Here is a 20,679-nt window from a genome sequence, read left to right as displayed (position 1 = left end):
GTTCAGTTATCCAAGGACTAGGAGGAAACAGGATTCAAAGTCTGGTTTATAGGAAGTCTGGGAAGAGGTATGTGGATGGACCTGGGAATGGTCACACACTGTGAAGATATTTGTGTCCCATGTCAATGTCCAGGAAAGATCATCCACAGGAGAGGAGGCTCTTATTAATCCAGTGGACAAAAAATAATGTACTCCGTGGGTGTCAGTCAACCTCATTCCCCAGCTACCCTAGTGCTTGCTCACTGCGCCCATGAACAATATAGCATTGGTGGCAGGGCGAGGCTTTGAATGGGCTCAACATAGACGTCCCCTTCCTAAGGCTGGCATGCACTACTGACAAATGCCTAATCTGTCAAGAGCTGAGACCGATACTAAGGCCACAGTACGGCACCAATCCCATGGGTGACAGTCATCCACCTGGTGGCAGTTTGGTTACATTGGACCCCTTCTATCATAGATGGGGCAGAGATTCAACTTCACTAAAATAGACATGGATTCTGGACATGGATTGCCTTCCTGTCCATAATGCTTCTTTCAGCATTACCACCTGACCCATGTCATGTACTCACAGAAATGCCTTACCCACCATCATGGCATTTCCTATAGCATTTCTTCTAACCAAGGAAACAATTTCACAATAAAGGAAATGCTACAGTGAGCTCATGAAATTAACATACCCCAACACCCAGAAGTGGCTGGTCTAATTGAAAGGTGGAACAGCTCACTGAGTATTCGTGTGTAACAGTTGGGAGACACCACCTTGCAAGGAAGGAATTCTGTCTTAAAGGTAGCATCTAGCTTGAGATGGAGTATATGGGTCCAAGATCAGATCAAGGAGTGGCAAAGGCAGTGGCTCCTCCCACGACTATACTTCTTATCCCAGCAACCTCGAACTGTGCTGGTTTGGAGGTCTTAGTTTCCAAGGGATGCTTCAATTAGGGACACAACAATGGGCCTACTGATCTAAGATGAGACTGCTGCTTGGCCAGGATTCTTTTGCCGCTAAACCAATGGGCAGCAAAAGGTCTTACTACACTGACTGGAATGATCAGTTCTGATTACCAAAGGGAGGTTGTATTGCTGGCACATAATTGAGGCAAGGACTATATCTGGAACACAGGGGATTCTCTGGGTACTTGAGAAACAGAAAAGGTTAATGAAAAACAACAGTGACCAAAACAGGTAGGACAATTAGAGGATTCAGAATCTTTGGTAATGAATATTTGGGTCACTCCACCAGGTGAAGAACCCTGACCAACTGAGGTTCTGACAAAGAGCAAAAGAAATATCGAATATATAGTGGAAGTTCATAAATTTAGAAACAAGGGCTTTGAATCTACCCCTTGTTCCCTGCTCCATCCATTATTATGGTGAAAAGGGAGCTGGGCCATATGAATACTTTTTTGCTAGATGGCATGTTTTGTCAGTAGAAGGTACTGGAGGGATTTCTCTTCCTGGTTCTGCGTAGACTCTTACAGTGCCCAGCTCTAGCAGTGCATATAGCTTAGCAGTACAGTGTCACCTTACCCTGCACCCCCTGTTGGATGACTTCACAGACTGCCACTGGTGTAGTATCTCCTCATGGATAGCTTCCCTGGCACCATCGCCAAGGGATTTACAGCTGTCACAAGCTTCATCCCAAGAGCCATGGTTGTATCTTGATTTCTGGAATTCAGCCACAAGGAACAGATAGTGGCTATTCCCTAGATTTGCTATTTTCTGTATTCTTTAGTGTTCTCTTTACTGCTTTGCAGATTTTTATTTCTTAAAATATTACAGATAATATGCCCCATCAGTCCAATCTACTCCTATAGTTAATACTTTTCTGTCAAATCTTCCTGTTCATATTATGTGGCTTCTGTCTCCTGCTGAAACAGACACCAAAATCAAAGACTTGAAAATAGTGATTGAAGAAAGTCCACTGACCATGGGTTAGCACCCAGCATATTTTAAGATTAAAAAATCTACAAAATGTTAAGACGATAGAAAAACAGGCAATTCACAGAGGAAGTACAAATTAATTATAGTAACCAAATAAACCATTCTACTTACCAGAATATTAAAATTTAACTTTGCCAATATCAAGTGGTAAGGATACAGAAAACATTCTGATATCTGCTGGTGGGGACTGGAAGGCAATCTCAGTGTGTTAAAATTTTTAAAGTGGAAACCCTGTGACGTAGCTGTCCAATTCTCCATGTTTACTCTAGAGAAATATTCATACATAAACAAGGTGACAGGTACAAAGATATTCTTTAGAAAACAGTAAAAACTACAAATTACAAACAACCTAATTGTGCTTCAATAGGTAGATACTTACAATATTCACACTACATATACCAACAGAGAATTTAAGAATTTGGTATAGCTAATGAGTGGAAAAATTTGCAGGATAATGTCAAAATAAAAATCCACATAATATACTTTTTTAAGGGTACATTTAGTTACGTGTATATAAATTGCTGAGGGGAAGAGTTTAACACCAAACCAATTCTAGTAATTACCTCTGGAAAGTGGAGGAGGGCAAGGAAGGGGAAGGGGCTAGGGAATGGTCAAAGCAGACTTTACCTGTAATAGTTCAAGAAAAAAAAATAATATGCATTTATTACTTAAATAATTAAAAATTAAGACTAAAGTCCTATCTTGAACTTTTTCTTCTGGCCAAGATGAATTAAGAGACTGGATATACCCTGAAACAAATGAAAAACTAGACAAAACACATTAAACAGTGGTTTTCAATACATTGGACTTTAGGCAAAGGATAGTGATCCCTGAAGGAAAGAAAACCACCGGCCCAGCTTACTGCCTTGAATTTCTAAGCCATGATGCAGGAAGGAAACAACCAGGCAGAGCTCAGTGGACTTACTGAGTTAAGGAGATGGAGCTGAAAGTTAAGGGAGACAAAGGAAGATGGAGTTCCCAGGGCAGAGGACCAGGGAGGAGAGAACTACACAAAGTGGAACTCCAGAGATTTGCAGAGGGCACCCCTCCCCTCAAGCATTCAGCAATGTATTGGTCAGCACATGTACATGAGGAAACTATCCAAGGCTGGGGAAAGGTTTAGAGGAAACAGTACCTGGAATGCACACAAGTCTAGGAATAGAGGCTGTTTCCACTAGCCCAGACCAGAAAGCCTCTTAATCCAGGGGGCACTACGTACACAGAACTGGGGAACAATTAGCCCTAGAACAAATGGTCTGGTCTCACCTAACAAAGCTTAAAAGCAAGACCTGAAAGGATTCCAACTGTTTTCAAGTTGGATCCAACTGTTTTCATAGTTTTCAACTATGTCCCAGAACAAAAATAACCGGCATCCAACAAGTTAAAATTTATGTCTGGCATGCAATAAAAAATTACCAAGCCTACAAAGAAGTAGGAAAATATGACCCATAATGAGGGGGAAAAAAAAAAAGTCAATGAACAGAAACTGACCCAGATGTTAAAAACTGTTATATGTTCAAAAAGTAAAGATGGAACATGTAGAAACATGAAAAACACCCAAATTGAACTTTAAAAAGTGACGACACCTGAAATGAAAACCACACTGGGTAAGATTAACAACAGATTAGACATAGCAGATGTTGTTAGTGAAGATGGTAATAATCTGACATGAAATAGAAAATTTTTAAAAAACCTAAACAGTAAAAAAATAAAAAGTAAAAAATAACAAAATAAAAACCTAAACAGTGCATGGGTAAACTGTAAGTCACCTTCTAGCAGCCTCTGTGTAATTAGAGTCCCCAACACAGAGAATGGAAAGGACAGAAAAAGACAGCTGACGAAATAGCTGAAAGTTTTCCAAATGTGATGAAGAACCATAGATCCAAGAAACTCAACAAACCTCAACCACAAGAAACAAAGAAAACTACAGCATAGCACATCATAATCAAAATGCTCAAAATGACTGATAAGGAGAAAAATCTTTAAAAAGAGGAAAAAAAAAAACCCATGTACTGAGGAACAAAAGATAAAGATGAGATTTCTCATAGGACATGATGCATGTGAGATGTTGGATCAACATCATTAAAGGGCTAAAAGCAAAAATGTCAACCTAGAATTCTATATCCAATGAAAACGTCTTTCAAAAATGAAAGCAGACACACAAAAAACTGGAAGAATTCATCAACAATACCTGTACCATCAAAACTAGAAATGTTCAGGATTAAAGGACATCCTTTAGGCAGAAGGTAGATACCACCAGCAACAGGTTATCTACACAAATTAAGGAAGAGCACAGGGATAGTAACTACATGGGGAAATACACAGGACTTTTCATTATCATCAAAAAAAAAAAAACCTATCGTGAACACCATTCTTACCAAAATAACAATTTGTCTCTAGCAATGTTTTGGGGAGCCTTCAATCCACTCTTCTGGGTTTTAAGGCTGATAGGTGAGTATTCTCTCTTCTTAGTCCAAGTTCTGTGATTTAATATAGAATATTATGTTGCCCCAAACAGGGGCCTAAAGAACCAGATTTCACATACCAGCATGTGGCTTGGTCCTAGATATTTATACCAAAGACTCTGAACAGAAACCCAATTTTACTTTATATGCAATCTGAATAAGGCAGAAAGTCACAAACAAGCTTTCAGATATCTAACAACAGATGGTATTCTCATAAATACTTGCTTAACTAGCACGTAAGTAGATGATTTCTAATGATTTGAGGAAGATCAACTTGCATGTCAATCCCACAGGTATACCAAGTCCTCCCTCCAACTATCATTTCTAAGGCTCTGTTCTCCACTGATGAATACATCCCTTAGTTACTATCTGCTAGTCTTCAGGAGCAATGAAAAACTGAGGAGACAAGCCATCCCCCAACAGACTAAGGTAAACTCACTAGCATTAAACTTCATAATCAAAATATAAAAACATACTTTAGTTAATAAAAAAGAGCAGATTAATCCAACAAACATGTAGATTTATTTAAAATCAGTTTGGTACATGATACAGATTGGTTTTGCAGTTTTTAATGAACTGAAATAGAAATTTCTAAATACAGCAGTGTCTGTGCAACAATTATCTGTAAGGTAAAATAAGGGGTTTTAATAGAACTACAATCTGCATGAACAAATCAGATGAAAAATCTGAAAAGGTTTCTATATACCTTCTGGATTAAAAAGAACCCCAATATTATTAATGGCCCAAGATACTAAACTGCTAAAGGAAGAGGGGAAAAGCCTGTGAGTTTTAAGAGCTCTTTTTGTAAAATCTAATTCCATATTATGATTCTGTTAGAGCAGTATTCAAAATTACAGAAGATGAGAGGCTTCATCAGCTATATTTTCAAAAAAGTAGCTATAGTGTTAACATTAATGTGTGGCAAGGTATTCCTATGTAGGTAAATGACAATTATACCATTGGAGCTAATTTTTACCACTTTGGGAGAATGGAAATTCTGTATATTTTCAACTGAATCTTGTATCTTAAAGCACTCACTAAAAACTAATAGCCATGGCACCATAATAAAATTTTTTGTGAGGTACCTACTTGCCATTTCTTACTATAAAATATTGAAAACCAAGTGCTAAACACAGCCACTATAGGCTAAAGAAACTAAAACAAAAAATCTTAATGACCTAGAAAAGCAAAAGCTCATTTTAAACTGATTTAAGCCTCTGAACTAATCCAATGTGTCAAAGGCAGGGAAGAAGTATCCCTCTAAACCTGAAAAAACTAGTGCTTCATAAGGAAGCTAAATAAAAGTATGCATGCTTATTATACTACAGCAATTGAAACTGAGAAGAAGAAAGGATGGAAAAGGAGAAAAAAAGTACAGCCTGTTTATCCAGGGCAATCATCATTAAAAATCTACAGTAATCTGATCAACTAAAATTTTTTCTGAAATTACACTGCTCACGTTTGCTGTCTCAAAACTTAAAATGACTGTCTCATTTAAAGAGTTAATAAATGATTCTAAAACATCTTTCTTTCTTGCCTTACAGAAGTTACTTTTCCAGAAAGCTTCATGGAAATCCTTTTAAGGTACAACAGTGTTAGGATAATTTTTTGAAGTACAAAGGAAAATATAATTAAATCAACTTTATACTTTTTAACAGCCATAAGCAAAATGTTGGGAGATTCAATAGATGAAGGCTTTTGACTTTGTATAACATCCTTTAAGTTACTCAGGCTTGGAATAAAGTAGGTAAGTTTTCAATTAAATACTAACAGTATGGTATCTAAAAGCAGGTTTACTACTGCTCACATCAACAGTTACATCCTCAGACCAACCTTTCCCTTCATTAATGTGAAAGAACAAATCACCAACATTTTAAGTTACAGTCTACCTTGCAGTCTGTCTTTTAAGGCACTGTTCTTTATTTTCTCAATGATATAAGGTGCTTTACAAGTATGAACAATAACCTGCTACACTTTAATGTTTTGTATCCTTTCCATTCATTTCTTTAAATCTGGAATGTAATTCCCTGTGTGGCATCTTTTTTCTAATGTAGAAAAAATAACTTATCAAGCACAAAATTTTACTCTAAAGATACTAAATTTATAAATTTATTCCACTTTTGCAATGATAGCCCAAAATCCACCTGATTGATGCTCATTTGGCACATTCTTCTCAATTCTGGTCACTAAACTACATCCTGAGTTAGGATGAAAAAATGCAGCTTTCGGGCTTTAAAATGACTACATTTAAATTGCCAAGAGTCATGAGTTTGTCTGCGCAGGACAATGTTTTCCATCACTTACAGAGTTACATTTGGCATGTCAAGAAGAGAGAACATAATCCCACAGCAGCAGCCATTTAAAATAAAAGAAGACAGCCACAAGGATTCATGCAGAATATTTTACATATTCCCGTTGAGCAAATAGATTTCACGGATTTTTCTTCAAGGGCGATGCTCCTATATGCATCCTTTGAAAAATTAAAGATCCTAGAATAGCGTCTTCCATGTGGGACATCTTGAAAGATAATATTTTGGTTTCAGTGAGTTACACACCAGTCCTTAATTTAGCGGGTCTGTTTACAGAGTGTGGTAGTTTCGTTCTTTAGATTTGCAGAATTTATAGAGAAAGAAAATTACAGCCTGCACACCCAAGACAAGGACAATTCCTCCAATGAAACTGGCTGCATCAAACGTAGACTTCCGCGGAGGTTGTGAAGTTGGAGTTAAAGTGGTATTAGTTGTACCTGTTAAATGAGATGAAAGAAATAACAACTTAATAAGTCTCATGATCCTCTATGATAATTTTAAGACTCACCTGAGCTGCTTTTTTGCCATGTGTTAAATTCTATAAAGTATTTCCTCTTGTGTCAAGCCTTTACAGCTTCCTAACTGAGGAAGACGACCATTTATCAATCACGTTCTTCATTCTATCCAGCAACATCAAATGGTCAATGCTGCTATATAATTTCAAATATGAAAATGACAAAAATGACTCTCCTGGCACATTATGCCCTGGGAACATGTCAAGCACTTTTAAAACTTGGTTTCTTCAGACTACATATTTTAGTTAATTGCTAGAGTAAATATTAATATTTGTGTTTAAAATTTATACAACTTTTGCATTTTACTAAACACGTAAGGTAAAGAAAAATTTGATTAGTTTTTCAAATTACAAAAATAATCCTAATAATCTACAATTATAATCTTATAAATCTGCAATTTGTAATTCTAACAAGCAGAAATCACCATTAAAGGCATTTAAATTTTACTCTGCAAATTTTATAATGAAAAAGTATTACCAAAGGAAATAAAGCACAAAAATTTAAATTCCTTTTCAGGCAGTAAAATGTTTCAACAAGAAACAAAACAAAAATTCCTTTTTCGCAAAAAAAAAAAAAAAAAAAAAAAATTCCTTTTCAGAGACTAAAATGTTTCAAGTGGAGCACCATCCACTTTAACAAAAAGCAATTTTTCTTTTTTAAAAATTTTTGGCTGTGCCATGCGGCACACAGGATCTCAGTTCCCCTACCAGGGATCCAACCCACGCCCCCTGCAGTGGAAGCGTGGACTCTTAACCACTGGACCACCAGGGAAGTCCCAGCAATTTTATATTTAAAATAAATTTTATTTCTTAACTGGAATAGCAAATAAACACTGGTTCCTGTGGCTGTATAAGTTGGTCAGCTTTAAAATTAATTACAACTGTTCTGTGTTTCTTCTTGTGAAGACAGAATGGCTTCGCTGCAATTTAGAGAAAGGTAGCACAAGAATGAAACCAAAAGGATAAAAAAAAACATAAAATATTCATGAGAATCAAAACAGTATTATAAATATGGCTGGAGGGAAGGGTTCCTAACCTGTGTACCTACAGTACCCTGTGGCATAACCTAAATACGATTTAGTTAATAACATGTCAAATCATTAATTAATAAAAAGTTAATTTTCACACACACTATCAAAGGTTATAAAGGAATATAAGAAATGGTAAGAAATATGAATGAGGTGCACATTTGGTAGTGATCTTGGCTTTTCAGACCCTTCACAGCAAAAAGAATGGTTATATTACCTTCACTCAAATTGCCATGGTCTAATACAGCACACAACCAATCCCTAACAATAATCAGTATTTAATTTTTAATTTATAAGAAATTAGATTTCACCTACAGGTTGTACTAAAATGGTTTTGGAAAACCATTACCATTTAATTCTAACATGTCATGCCAAATGTGATTACACTTTAAAAATCCAGAAGAGGACTCTCAGCAAACCTATCATTATTGCTTTAACAGCCTACTATCTTGGTCCTCCAAATACAAGAGATGAATAATAACATGAATAAAATTGGACAGTGATAGCAGAAATTGTAAAAGGCAACACTGCACACACATCCTACCTCACTGTTAGTTTAAAAAACCTCAATTACCTGATGTAGTAGCTGTGGTGGAAGCTGTAGAAGGGGAAGGCGGAGTTGTGGTTTTAGCTGGAATGTAAACAAAATTTAAATTTCTCAATTATCTAGCATCTTTTAGAAACACTACTACCACTTCAACATGCTTTCAAATTTTTTAGAGAATAAAGGCCAAATCTCAGTTAATGGTTCACTAACATATCTATGCATCCAAAATATTAGCTTTGCAGTGTATTTTAAAACATTAAGCAATCATAAAATTCTATCTATGTTAACATCAATGTACATATCTAAGTATAAAAATTTATGTATACACCTGGATAAAGTTGCAAAAAGACACACAGAAGGGCAAGAATTAGTATTTAGGTGAGGGAACTACAAGTTCTTTCCCAATAATCTTGCTTCCAAGACAAAAACTATTAACTTAATAAGTCATGGTAAGAAACAAATACAATTCAGTCTATGTAAGTATCAAGATTTGCTTATCTTCTTCATTTCAAGGGCTTGGCAAACTTTTCTTAATGAGGCAGACAGTAAATATTTTAGACTTTGTGCACTGTGTAATGCACCAGCAAAGACAACAAGCAAATGAATGGACATGGCTGTGTTCCAAAAAATTTTATTTAAAAGAACAGGTGCCCTGTCCTTTCCCCATCTAAATGATGTTAAGAGCCAAGGGTAAGGTCTCGTCTACCATATTGCATGAGTGTCTCTAAAGAAATGCACTCATGGGAAGAATCAGTTTGAATGTAAAAACATTTTAGGATCTAAAGCACTATACTGAGACTTCTGATAGTATCAACACAACTAATAGATATTAGTAAACGCTATGATATGTTCACACACATTTATTTGTACCCCTTTCTCTCTAACCGTAAGCACCGCGGTCCAGCTCTCTTGGTTGGACAGTTAGGTCATCTTTCATTTCTGCATGCTATGAACATCCTACAGGGCAATATTTGATCTAATCTCTGATAGGACTGATTCTTATACAGAATTCCTAGATTAGAGGGTATGGTTATTTTAAGACTCATAATCCCTTCAAAGTTTTTGTTGCTTATTCTGTGAAACAAAAAATACACTTCATAAATTAAACATATATCAAATTCTTTTCAATCTTAAAATACTAATTTTGCCTGACAACATAAGGGGAAAAAATTTGCAAATTTGCTATTTGTTTCTCACTACCACCCTCTGAACATGGTAAAAGATATATATATATATATATATATATTTTTTTTTTTTTTTTTTAATTTTGAAATCTGCACTGGTCTAAATCTCTGAAGCACTACAAGCCCACTGCATAATCAATGAAGGCAGAGCTATGAGGTTTAATTTTTGGGTATTTGTAGAAGTTGCCCTCACTTTTAAAAAAATAATTCATTTTTTGAAATAGGCAAAACATTTACATATTTCTACTTTTAACCAAAGTATTACACTGGTAAAATTTTTAAAATCAGGCACTACTCAGGGAATACCTTGTTGACCTACCCTACGTTCCTTTCATTAAAAAAAATAATTCATAGGTTATAAAAGCTGCTACTGGTGATAGAAAATTTAGAAAATACAGTAGACGCATTTAAGTGATTCTGAGAAATGTTACTTCCTGCTAGCCATTTTTCTAGACACGTATACAACAAAAAAATAAAATTGTACTGGAACTACTTAACACAGTTTGTTTTCTACTTATTTTCCACTGTATTTCTAATATAATTTAGTCATTCTACTGTAAGATATTATGTTACCTATAAATATTTTTATTTATGTTTATAATACTTATATTATTTGTACTGGTGGAAGACTATATAATTAACCCCACTGAAAGTCTATCTATATAAATCAGATTCTCCTTGCATTGTTTCTTTAACAGTTCCTTTATTTCTCACTTGCCCTCTTCAGCAGCTGACATGGAAAGAGACCGTATAAACGCTGCTCTTCAACCACTAATTACCACTCAATTGATGCATTTTCTTCAAGCAAGCCCTGACTTCCTTCCACTTCACAGAACCAAAGAGAGAAAACAAAAGACACTCAAGGAGATCACAGGAGAACCCAGTGTGGAGCAAGTAGAACTACATCAAGATTCATAAGGAAGAAATGAAAAGCAACCCACAATAGCTTGGGGGAAACTATTTTCTCCTCTCCCCCTCTCTGTTCATATCCTACCTTGTGGAAATCCATATTCTTTCAGTATCTCTGCTTTCATCAACTTTTAACAACATCCTCCTTGTCAATGACTTCTGGTGGTTTTATGAGCACACCACTGTTTGCTCTCCAAAATACTTTCTGTAGAATTTGCAGATTTCCATGGAGTGACTACTCCCATTGTAGCCCTTAATTCAAGCTGCCAACATAGTATCACTGAGGGTACAGGTGGGATGAGCTGTGCCAGCAGAAGCTGGTACAAGCTAGCTCAACACTGCCAAAGTCTTTCAAAATGAGTTCTTAGCCTTGTCACACCATTGACCACTTTTTCCTCTGAAAAACTACACTTAAAACACATACACACACAAACATAGGTTTTCTTAGGCACACGTCTCTGGGCTTACTTCTCTGCCCATCCCTACTCAGTTTCCTATCCAGTCCTCTTCCCACCTCTTAGACATTACTGTTCCCAAGAGCTTGGTCCTCAAGCCCTGTTCTCTCTCAAAGCTGCTCCAGTGGACTCTACCACTGCCTACACTGGTTAACCTATCTGTGCTGTGTAGCAAAGAGTTCTCCCATCACCTCAATCATCAAGTGCTTCCCTTTCTACTTCCTAAGCCAATTTGCATACATCTGCAACTCCTCCGCTATTAGTTCTCTAGAATTACTGCAACAGCATATCTCATCTGTGTTCACTCTTGCCTCTTTCCAATCACCTCTCTACACAGTTAAAGTAAGTTATTTTATTAAAATGCAAATCTCATCATACTTCAAACCCACCAGCAAAGTATACAGTGGCACTTCTCAATCTGGCTCTTGACCTGTTGACTGTCCAGCTTAACTTGTTCTCGCCTTGTACTGGACACTCCAAATGCCAATTCCCTGACTTTATTATACTCTTTTACCTCTCCTTCACATGAGCTAACCAGCCTGCTCCACTTGGGAAGTTCCCCTCAGATTTTACCAGTGTAATTTCAAGACTCAGTCAACATCCCCAGGAAGCTGTCACCACACATTACTCAACACACACATCTTCCTACAAATCCCCAACACACTGTGCTTCCCAACCTTTCATAGTTCCTACAATAGACAAAATACTATCTTACTTGTGTTCCTATATCCCTATCTTCTAGCCTAGTACTTGTCCTGGAGAAGATGGTTTTTAATTATTTACTCTTACTATCAAATTGGTAAAGATTTTTACAAGGAGATATTATTTAATGCTGTTGAAGATGTGGTAAAAAACTTTCCAGTTGTTGATAGGAATGAAAAGCATATCTTTCTGGAAAGCAATCAGTATTAAGAGTCTTAAGATAATCATATCCTCTAACACAGAATGCTGTTTGAATCAATCCTACCAGAGATGACAGCAAATACTTTCCTGTAAGATACTCACTGCATGAAGAATGAAAGATGACCTAACTATCCAACCAAGAGTAGATGGGTAAAGTGCATACAACAACGTGTGCAGTAAGACGGAGAACAATTCAAACCTGCATGGGCATATCATCCAATGTCCTAATAAGTATATTTATTTAGATACACACAGAGAAAAGTCTGGAAGAACTGAAAACCTTTTGGTATACCTATGGATGATGAGAATTAATTTCCTTTAGGCTTCTATATTTCCTTAGAGTTCCACAAAATGCACAAAAAGCTGTTTGCAGACTCAACGTACAAAGCTATGGCAAATCTGCTCAAATTCAGTGAACGTGAAACACTATAGTTATGCTTCACTGTCACAAATAATACACATTAATGTAATTACTGTAGTCCAAGACTATGTCTACTCATTTTTAAAATCATACTAATGATTTTTAGATATTTAATTACTAAAGTTATTCATCAAAAAAAGCTTAGGGCTTCCCTGGTGGCGCAGCGGTTGCGCGTCCGCCTGCCGATGCAGGGGAACCGGGTTCGCGCCCCGGTCTGGGAGGATTCCACATGCCGCGGAGCGGCTGGACCCGTGAGCCATGGCCGCTGAGCCTGCGCGTCCGGAGCCTGTCCTCCGCAACGGGAAAGGCCGCAGCAGAGGGAGGCCCGCATACCAAAAAAAAAAAAAAAAAAAGCTTAAAAACCTTCAAAGGAGGGGGAAAAGAGTCAATTATCTTGTATTACCTGTAGAATTGGTTGGCAATGGTGTGGCAGTGGGCACTATTTAAAAAAACAAACAAACATGTGAGTCGAAGCTGTCTAAAATATCACAATCTGTTACACTATTTCCCCACCTGCAGTCATCTGAGTACCACTTTTACAATGTTTTCATTTAAGTGCCACATATGGAGTAGATAGTTGCTCTGTCCCAATATTGGCCTTCCCTTCTTTAGAAATAGCACCAATTTTTAGTGACACCCTCCCACGCAAAGACATTTCTTAGCCTCCCCTGCAGCTAGGTAGCCATGTGCAACTGCTAGGAAGTATCTGTAAGGTAGGGGTCTCTCACTTTCCCTTCCTCTTCCTGTTGGCAGGAAAACCATTTTGATGGCTGGAACATAAGCATTCACCTTGGAGAAAAAGGTCAAAGCCATTTCTGAGGAATGACACAGTAAAAACCTAGAAGGAGCCTGGGTCTCTAAGTAGAGATGCCTCTCTAGCCCTCTAGCTGCACTGAAACCCAGATTTCCTTTACACGAGAGCCAAATTAATCTATCAATTAAACCATTTTAATTTGGGGTTTTATGTCCTTGATAGCCAAAACTAATTCTAACTGATACATCATCAAATGAGCAGGATTACTTATTCAGTTTTTCTTCAATGTATTTTAAAATTCTATACTTAACCTTACTTCTAAACAATATTATCATAAAATCACAGATAAATACACATTAAAATAAATATTAAAACTGTTTGTTCATTTACCACCTAAACCATATTATGGACTCTACATTGGGTATAACTGATCTCATACTAATGAAAGTTTCAGTTACAAAATTCAAGTTGGGATGGGGGGAGGGGAGAGGAATGGGGAAACCCCTACAAAAATTAAACAGTTACAGGTAGTCTATCAAGGTTACTGACACACTCCGGAAAAATCTTTTATTCTATTTATTATCTACACACCAAATTAGGAGTTTGACTTTCCAATTAATTTATAATCTTGTTAGAAAAATCAGTTTTCATCTAGGAATTTTTAAAAACTATTTCCTGGGCAGAGTAAAGGTTAAATAATCAAGTTCCTCAAACCAAAGTACAGAAAATGGAGGAATAGAGAGAGGATTCATTTAACCATAGCAAAAACTATGATCCAGACTGTGATAATCACCAGTACCATAATCAAGAAAGTGCCAGAACAAGGTTGTCCACGCCTGTAAAATGCAAATAAAGAGAGGGTGTAAAATACAGTGAGTATCTGGAAGAGTTAGGAGGAGATATCTGCACCTACAGCACTCCACAGTATGTACCAGCAAATGACTAAATCAAGCTTCAGAACACTGTCCTTTCAGCAATCAATATGAATATATTATTCAGATCCAAGTTTGTAATGAGATTAGAATTATGGAAATGCTTTGAACCAAATATTGAAATAAGGCTTCCTGAGGCAATGATCTTCCTTACCTCTTTGTGGCCACTTTTCCCAGACGCCAATGTGAATACTTACCAGTACAGAATTCCGTGCTGTTCACCACCTTGCAATCACTAACTGTTGAATTATCTGAACAGTAGCTTTTACCTGTTATTGGAAGGGGGGATGGGAAGAGCATCAATTATTCACATTATCTTTGACTTTGTCACTATGCTCCAGAGTTGCTTCCAAAAATCGAACTCAGGTATAAACTCTCTAGAAGTCCACAGATAAACAAAATATATTGTTATTATCTTTTTCCCCTTGTTTTAGACATATTACACAGGATCTCTCCAAACATCCTTTTAAAATCCACATGAATATACTGAACAGATAAGTCAGAAACACGTATATCTCAGAATTGTGGTACTATACCAGGAAGGTTGCTAGAATCCACAAGAGGGCTGTCAGTAGGGAGAAGTCCTTAGAAACTAATAAAGGCTTAGTAAACATGGGAGGTGCCCCAAAGCAGCAGTGGGATCTCTGTTCCAGATCTCTGCTTTAGTCTTCTATACTTTCTAAAACCACTTTCCTGGATGGGAAGACTTGTAACACCAGCAAGGGAAAGCCTTCCCCAACATATCCTAGAGTAAGGCAGGCATTCAATCTCCAAAACCTGCCAACTCTGCCATACAAGAGGGGAGGGGCACATTCTTAAATTCCATTTTATCACCTAAAGAAAAGTGACCCTTATACAACAAAGACATTAATTTAATTCAAACTTAAGCTAATACCTTAATTTTAAAAGAGGCTTTTAAACTTTGTTACATAGTGACATAATTTCCAGAACTCTTCAATTTTTCAATGAAGAATAAAAAAGCTTAACTTGTAGCTTTGGCCTTTTCTTTATATAAAAAAAAAACCTGAGAGATTGTTTTACTGATAAGAAAAAAATGCAACCATCTTACCTTAAGAAAACAGAATAACTTATACAGTAATCCGGTGGTTCTAACAAAAACCTTATTGGCATTTCAAACTATCTCCATCTAGCTCTTTATCCCTCAATCAAATTAAAGATAACTTTAAAGCTTAACAATAACACAAAAAAAGTCACTCTTTTCCCACCTCATTCTCCCATATCTAAGTATCCAACAATGCTTCATAAGGTCTCTTTATAGTTCATCTAGTAGGACATCTACAGAAGATAAATGCCTCAAACATTTTTCTGGGGAACAGTTTTCAGGGGAAAATCCCACAGCTTTCTTTCACAGCTAATTTCAGTGTACTAGTACACTCAATCTAACCACAAAGGTCTAAAATTTCTCTTCCTTTTAAAAGTATCGAGCCTTAATTATCAAGTCTAAGAAATTAAAGGAGGGAGCATGCGAGACAACAAAAGATTTCAGGGAGAGTATTAAGCAACTGGTTAAAGTTTAAAGGAAAAGTATTTGATTTGCAAAATAAATAGTGCACACCATCCCAAATGTTTTACATAAGTTTCAAGTGTTCAAGAATACCTTGCAGTATTTTTTTTTTTTTTTTTTTTCAGGCTCAGTGGCCATGGCTCACGGGCCCAGCCGCTCCACAGCATGTGGGATCTTCCCGGACCGGGGCACGAACCCGTGTCCCCTGCATTGGCAGGCGGGCTCTCAACCACTGCGCCACCAGGGAAGCCCCCTTGCAGTATTTTTTAAATGTTAGAACAAAACAATATTGAACGCTCAAAATTAAAGCAATCCCAAAGTTTCTTACCTTTACATTCTATCCAAAAGCAGGTAGTGTTAGCAGCATTAGCATCAAAACAGGAAACACAGTTGTTGCGGCTTTCACAGATTTCTGGGGGTAGGAGTGGGGGTTAAAATATATAAAATCAATTAATTGGTATCTCATTTTGAGTTTGTACTAGTTACTGTTTTTAAACAACAGCAAGTATTACATACAGTACCAGACTTACTAATTCAAGAAAATGGCAAAACTTTATAACCCATCCACAGATGAATGGATAAATATGTGTTATACACATACAAGGGAATACTATTCAGCCATTAAAAAAAAGAAATCCTGTTATACACTACAACTTGGATGAACCTTGAGGACATTATGCTAAGTGAAAATAGCCAATCACAGAAGAACAAATACTGCATGATTCCACTTATATAAAGTATCTAAAATGGTCAAAGTCTGAAGCAGAAAGTAAAATGGTGGTTGCCAGGAGCTGGGAGAGGGGAAATGGAGGTTTGCTGTTCAATGAGTATAAAGCTTCAAGCAAGATGAACAATTCTGAAGATTGTCTGTGCTTATAGTTAATACTGTACAGTACACTTAAAAATCTGTTAAGAGGGTAGCTCTTAGGTGTTTTTTTAAAACCACACACAGAAAAAAAAACATTATAAAGTGGCTTACTAAAAAATTCCTATCATTATAAAAAACTTATGAGAAAGAGGGGAAAAAGCACAAGCTAGTGGGAACACTCAATATTTCTTGGTACCTATCTAAACAACCCCTTTTTGCACAGCAACTATTTCAGACACTCAGTTTCTGGAGTCTTCCTTAAAAAAGAAAAATACTGGAAAAAAGGCTGTTACGAGGACAACACTATACACAGGGAAATCACTGCCCCAAAACATCAGGTGCGAACTGGAATTTTTAATAGCAATAAAGATTTATTACAGGTTGAATCCAAGCTCCAGTGATGCCCATCCTGAAAAATCTGAGATCGGTAATTCATAAATGGTCCACTCTTTCCGGGGTTTTCCATGACGGGAGGATAAGAGACAACACATCTGGAGGGGGCTACAGTCACATAATTTAACAAGTTAGCAAGGTCTTTGTCAATAATTTAAGCCAAACGGCTCTGAGACAGGACATCAAAGGCAACTAACTACAATTCAAAGTCTGGACAAACAAATGGACTATAGAATTAAGCTCTATACATTTTCCTAGAAGCTAGATGCCTCCAAAAAAATTCTCATTTGCTTTCCCCGTGCCTAAAAAATAGTTCTGCACAAACACATTGCATTTCAATATTTATCAGAGATTGGGACATACACCGTACCCTTTGGAGAGTGGCAGGGAGTCAGTCACAAAGTAGAAATAAGTTCTTCAGAGGTTTGTATACACATGAAAAATGCTAGTTGTTTAAAATCTTTTGTGCTTGATGATGAATATTTGGGTAGCACAGTGTATGTTACTTACAATGAACTAAACTTGCTGCCTTTCAGACTGCAGTTTATCCAACCACCACTTAACATAAAATACAAATCATCTCCTTTGCACTCAATTACACAAATGCAAGCCTCTCTTTAAACACACACACACCCCACCCCACCCCCAAAAAAAATTCTAGGAGGAAACTACCAAATAAGCGGAAAACAAATTCTGCTCTATCATCTTAGAATAGTGCGGTTAGAATCTCCAGTATTGTACTGCAAGTTTCTTTCTTCATTAAAAGATGTTTGAATTTTACCATTACATCTTTCTAAATCTTACAAATAACATTAAGTTTACTATATATGTCATTAAACTCCTACAAAATACAAAAACTAGAGAGGATATTGTAAAACAACGTGATCGGCCTGAAAAAAAAAAAAGGTAAAAATTCTTACACTTCAAGTCTTCGGTCTATATGCCAGTTACTCCTTACCCAATATTAACTAGGATAACCAATCACACTAGACTGCAAGTTTTAAATATCTAAGGAGGTTCTTCACCTTATTTAAAATTTATCTTCCCTCCTCTCGCGCGTGTTGTCAAGGCATTGACAATTTCTGCTGTAAGATTCAGTGTATGCCTCAACCAGTCTCCAAATCGACTGCAGAGCTTAACAAAAGGTCCTGATCTAGTTTTAGAAGAACGACAAACCTGGGTTCCAATCTCAGCCTCACAATCTACTAAACATACGGTTCTGGCGGAGTTACTTTATCTCCATCCACCTCCTAGGTTTCACCACTTATCTTCTAGTTTAGCCTAAAATACTAACAGATACATGCGAAGCACCGGGCACACGAATGGGTACTTTTTCTCCTTTGCACAACAGCACGGAGTGTAAAATTTTAATTAAATGCTCAAGCCTCAAATATATCCCATACCTATCCGCAAAACCGACGTAATTAAATCTCAAGCGACTTATTTTTTCAGACCTAAGGCTGAGACACCAGCGAGCATTAGTCTGCAGCGTCTCTTTCCTTCTTTCGCCAACTTCGGGAGAAGCTTCCCTTCGAAAAGAAGACCTGGATGGACAAACGACTAACCCCAGAGAGAGAGAGTTCGGTCTCATCGCCAACTTTGGAGGCGGTAGCCTCGCTCCATAATCAACCTCACTGCCGCCACCACGGACGAAAGCCACGTCCCCTCTTCGGAGCCTGAAATGAGGCTGGAGATTACGAGGCACTTTTAAACAACACCTCCGGGCGGGCAGGACACTGTTGGGTCGGAAACAGCCCAACGGCCCCAAGGCTCAGCCGCCCCTTCCCCCCGGGGCGATCCCCAACCGCGGCCACCTCGGTCCGTCCCCGGCCGGACTCGGACGGGCCGCCATGTTGCCGGACCGCGGCCCGCCCCGGCCCCGCGCGCACCATAGGCAGGGAGAGCGGCTCGGCCGGGCGGGCGGGCGAGAGCAGAATGCCCGTTGGACCGGCGCCCACCTGGTGCTGGAGTGGTGACCGTCGGGAGCGTCGGCGGCGGCACCGGCGCTGTCGTGGTGGTGGTCGGTAGAACCGAGGGTGTAGTCGCGTTCGGGGCCAGGGTGGTGTTCTGAGCCGCGGTCATCACGCAGAGCGCGGCCAGACAGCCAGCGGCCAAAAACACCGGGCGGAAGAGCCCCGACATCGCGTCCTCCACGCTGGCCTTGGAGCAAAAGCTAGGACACCCAACGTCGCGCCCGTTCCTCCGTCCCCTGCGGCGCCGCCTCTCAGATTCCGCTCCCCCGCGCAGGAGCGCGCCGCTGTCACGTGAGGGCGGCGTGCGGAGGCGGGGAGCCGGCGATACCAACTGGAATCCTACGGAAGGGGGAACAGAGGAATCTAGAGGAAACTGAGGGAAGATTTTACCCCAAACGACTGTACTGGCCAAGCGAAGAAACTGCCTAGATAAAAGAACCTCTTTTATTTGCCCTCAGATTGCCATACAGGGCGCGGCTGGGCTTTTCTCCTTCCTGCACTAGAGAAGGCTCCCCCCCGGCTTGGGTGGAACAACCTACATGATGTGGCGACGGAGTCCTCGCAAACGACCAGCTTGGTCCCACGTGACCTCCGGGGCAGCATTTCCCAGACCTGAGACCCGCTGGGCGGAAGTTGTTTTCAGGCGTTTAGTTGTGTACTGTCCTCTCGCGTTCCCAACGTGCTTGCATAAGTATCCTTCGTAGGACCCGCGCTTTTTTCCTTGAAAGTCGGTTTTGCTGGAATTCTGTAACCTTGTGTTGGGACACCCCAGGGAAATGGAGGCACCACGCGGTTAAGGAGTTTCTGCTCCGCCGCCCACGTAATGTGAGCGGCTGAAACACTGAAAACGGTCTCCTGCCTTCCAGCCGGGAACGCACACTGTCTACCTCTGTCACGCCTTCCCACCCTGACTTATCTGAATTTCGTGGTGATTTCAGCCAGCGGTAGCAGCAGCCAGCCTGTGCCACCGCTGTAGTCGAAGAATCAAACAAAGACGCTTTGGGTTGGAAATCCATCTGGTCTGTTCCCACCCCCACTTTACAGGTGAAGAAACCGAAACTTAGAAAAGTGACTTGACCGAAAGGCACAATTGCTTGGCGTCAGGGCCGGATTTCGAAATGCCTGTTAATATTCTGCCACTGCTCAGGCGTTTAGTAAGGGTGAGCGCCATCTGATGCCCAACTCACAAAAATATTCAGAAGTGCAGCCATGCTTATATCAAATGGTAAAACTTAGGTTATAAAAGCTGTATTTAACGCTGTTTTCAGCTATTTGTATTTATCATTTAATTTTAATTACGCTCATTTAGTCTAATGAAATAACATCAGTTGCTTTTGAGATCTGCTTTTCTATGGAAAAGCAGAAAAAGCAGGAAACTCCTAAAAAGAAGACTGCATAAGCGCTCTATCATTTTTTACCTAAACTTGAAGGCTTTCCTAACCCTAAAATCGAATCAGTGGGATCCTTCTGGACCCTCATGACTATGAATATTTGTTCCATCAACTACACTAGTTGGAGATTTGCTTGGATGTAAACAAGAAACTCGGTTTTTGACTGA

The 20,679-nt window shown here is 38.6% G+C and overlaps 2 protein-coding genes across 3 annotated transcripts in view; one reads left to right on the top strand and one right to left on the bottom strand.

Annotated features, from left to right (window-relative positions):
• The window catches only part of LOC102983582 (coiled-coil domain-containing protein 162-like), a 63,051-nt gene extending 58,217 nt beyond the window's left edge, over positions 1-4,834 (top strand). The window contains exon 11 of the mRNA XM_055087570.1: positions 4,700-4,834. Coding sequence (XP_054943545.1) covers positions 4,700-4,768 — 69 coding nt within the window. The 3' untranslated portion in view covers positions 4,769-4,834. The remainder of the gene's footprint in view (positions 1-4,699) is intronic.
• Positions 4,835-6,485: 1,651 nt separating this feature from the next.
• CD164 (CD164 molecule) lies at positions 6,486-19,399 on the bottom strand. Of its 2 annotated transcripts, XM_024115561.3 has the most exons (6): positions 19,107-19,399; positions 16,216-16,299; positions 14,560-14,631; positions 13,080-13,115; positions 8,832-8,888; positions 6,486-7,152 (listed from the first exon to the last, which is right to left on the bottom strand). In XM_024115561.3, the coding sequence occupies exons 1-6, from the start codon at positions 19,288-19,290 to the stop codon at positions 6,986-6,988; spliced, it is 600 nt and encodes a 199-aa protein (XP_023971329.1). In that variant the 5' UTR covers positions 19,291-19,399; the 3' UTR covers positions 6,486-6,985. The 2 variants fall into 2 exon arrangements, with proteins under 2 accessions (XP_023971329.1, XP_023971330.1); XM_024115562.3 differs by lacking the exon at positions 13,080-13,115 and having other exon boundaries at positions 19,107-19,397.
• Between the last annotated feature and the right edge of the window lie 1,280 nt (positions 19,400-20,679).

Source organism: Physeter macrocephalus, chromosome 10 (assembly GCF_002837175.3).
Source record: "Physeter macrocephalus isolate SW-GA chromosome 10, ASM283717v5, whole genome shotgun sequence".
Classification (NCBI taxonomy): Eukaryota; Metazoa; Chordata; class Mammalia; order Artiodactyla; family Physeteridae; genus Physeter; species Physeter macrocephalus.
Note: the sequence above shows the minus strand (reverse complement) of the source record. Positions and strands in the feature narration are given on the sequence as shown.

What these genes read in the sequence shown, in the direction of transcription:
- CD164 (XM_024115561.3), bottom strand. Translation starts at nt 19,290, where the DNA reads ATGTCGGGGCTCTTCCGCCCGGTGTTTTTGGCCGCTGGCTGTCTGGCC. An exon ending in CTTTTGGATAGAATGTAAAG is followed by an intron (nt 14,632 to 16,215) that starts GTAAGAAACTTT and finishes TTCCAATAACAG; the next exon opens with GTAAAAGCTACTGTTCAGAT. An exon ending in CAGCACGGAATTCTGTACTG is followed by an intron (nt 13,116 to 14,559) that starts GTAAGTATTCAC and finishes TTTTTTAAATAG; the next exon opens with TGCCCACTGCCACACCATTG.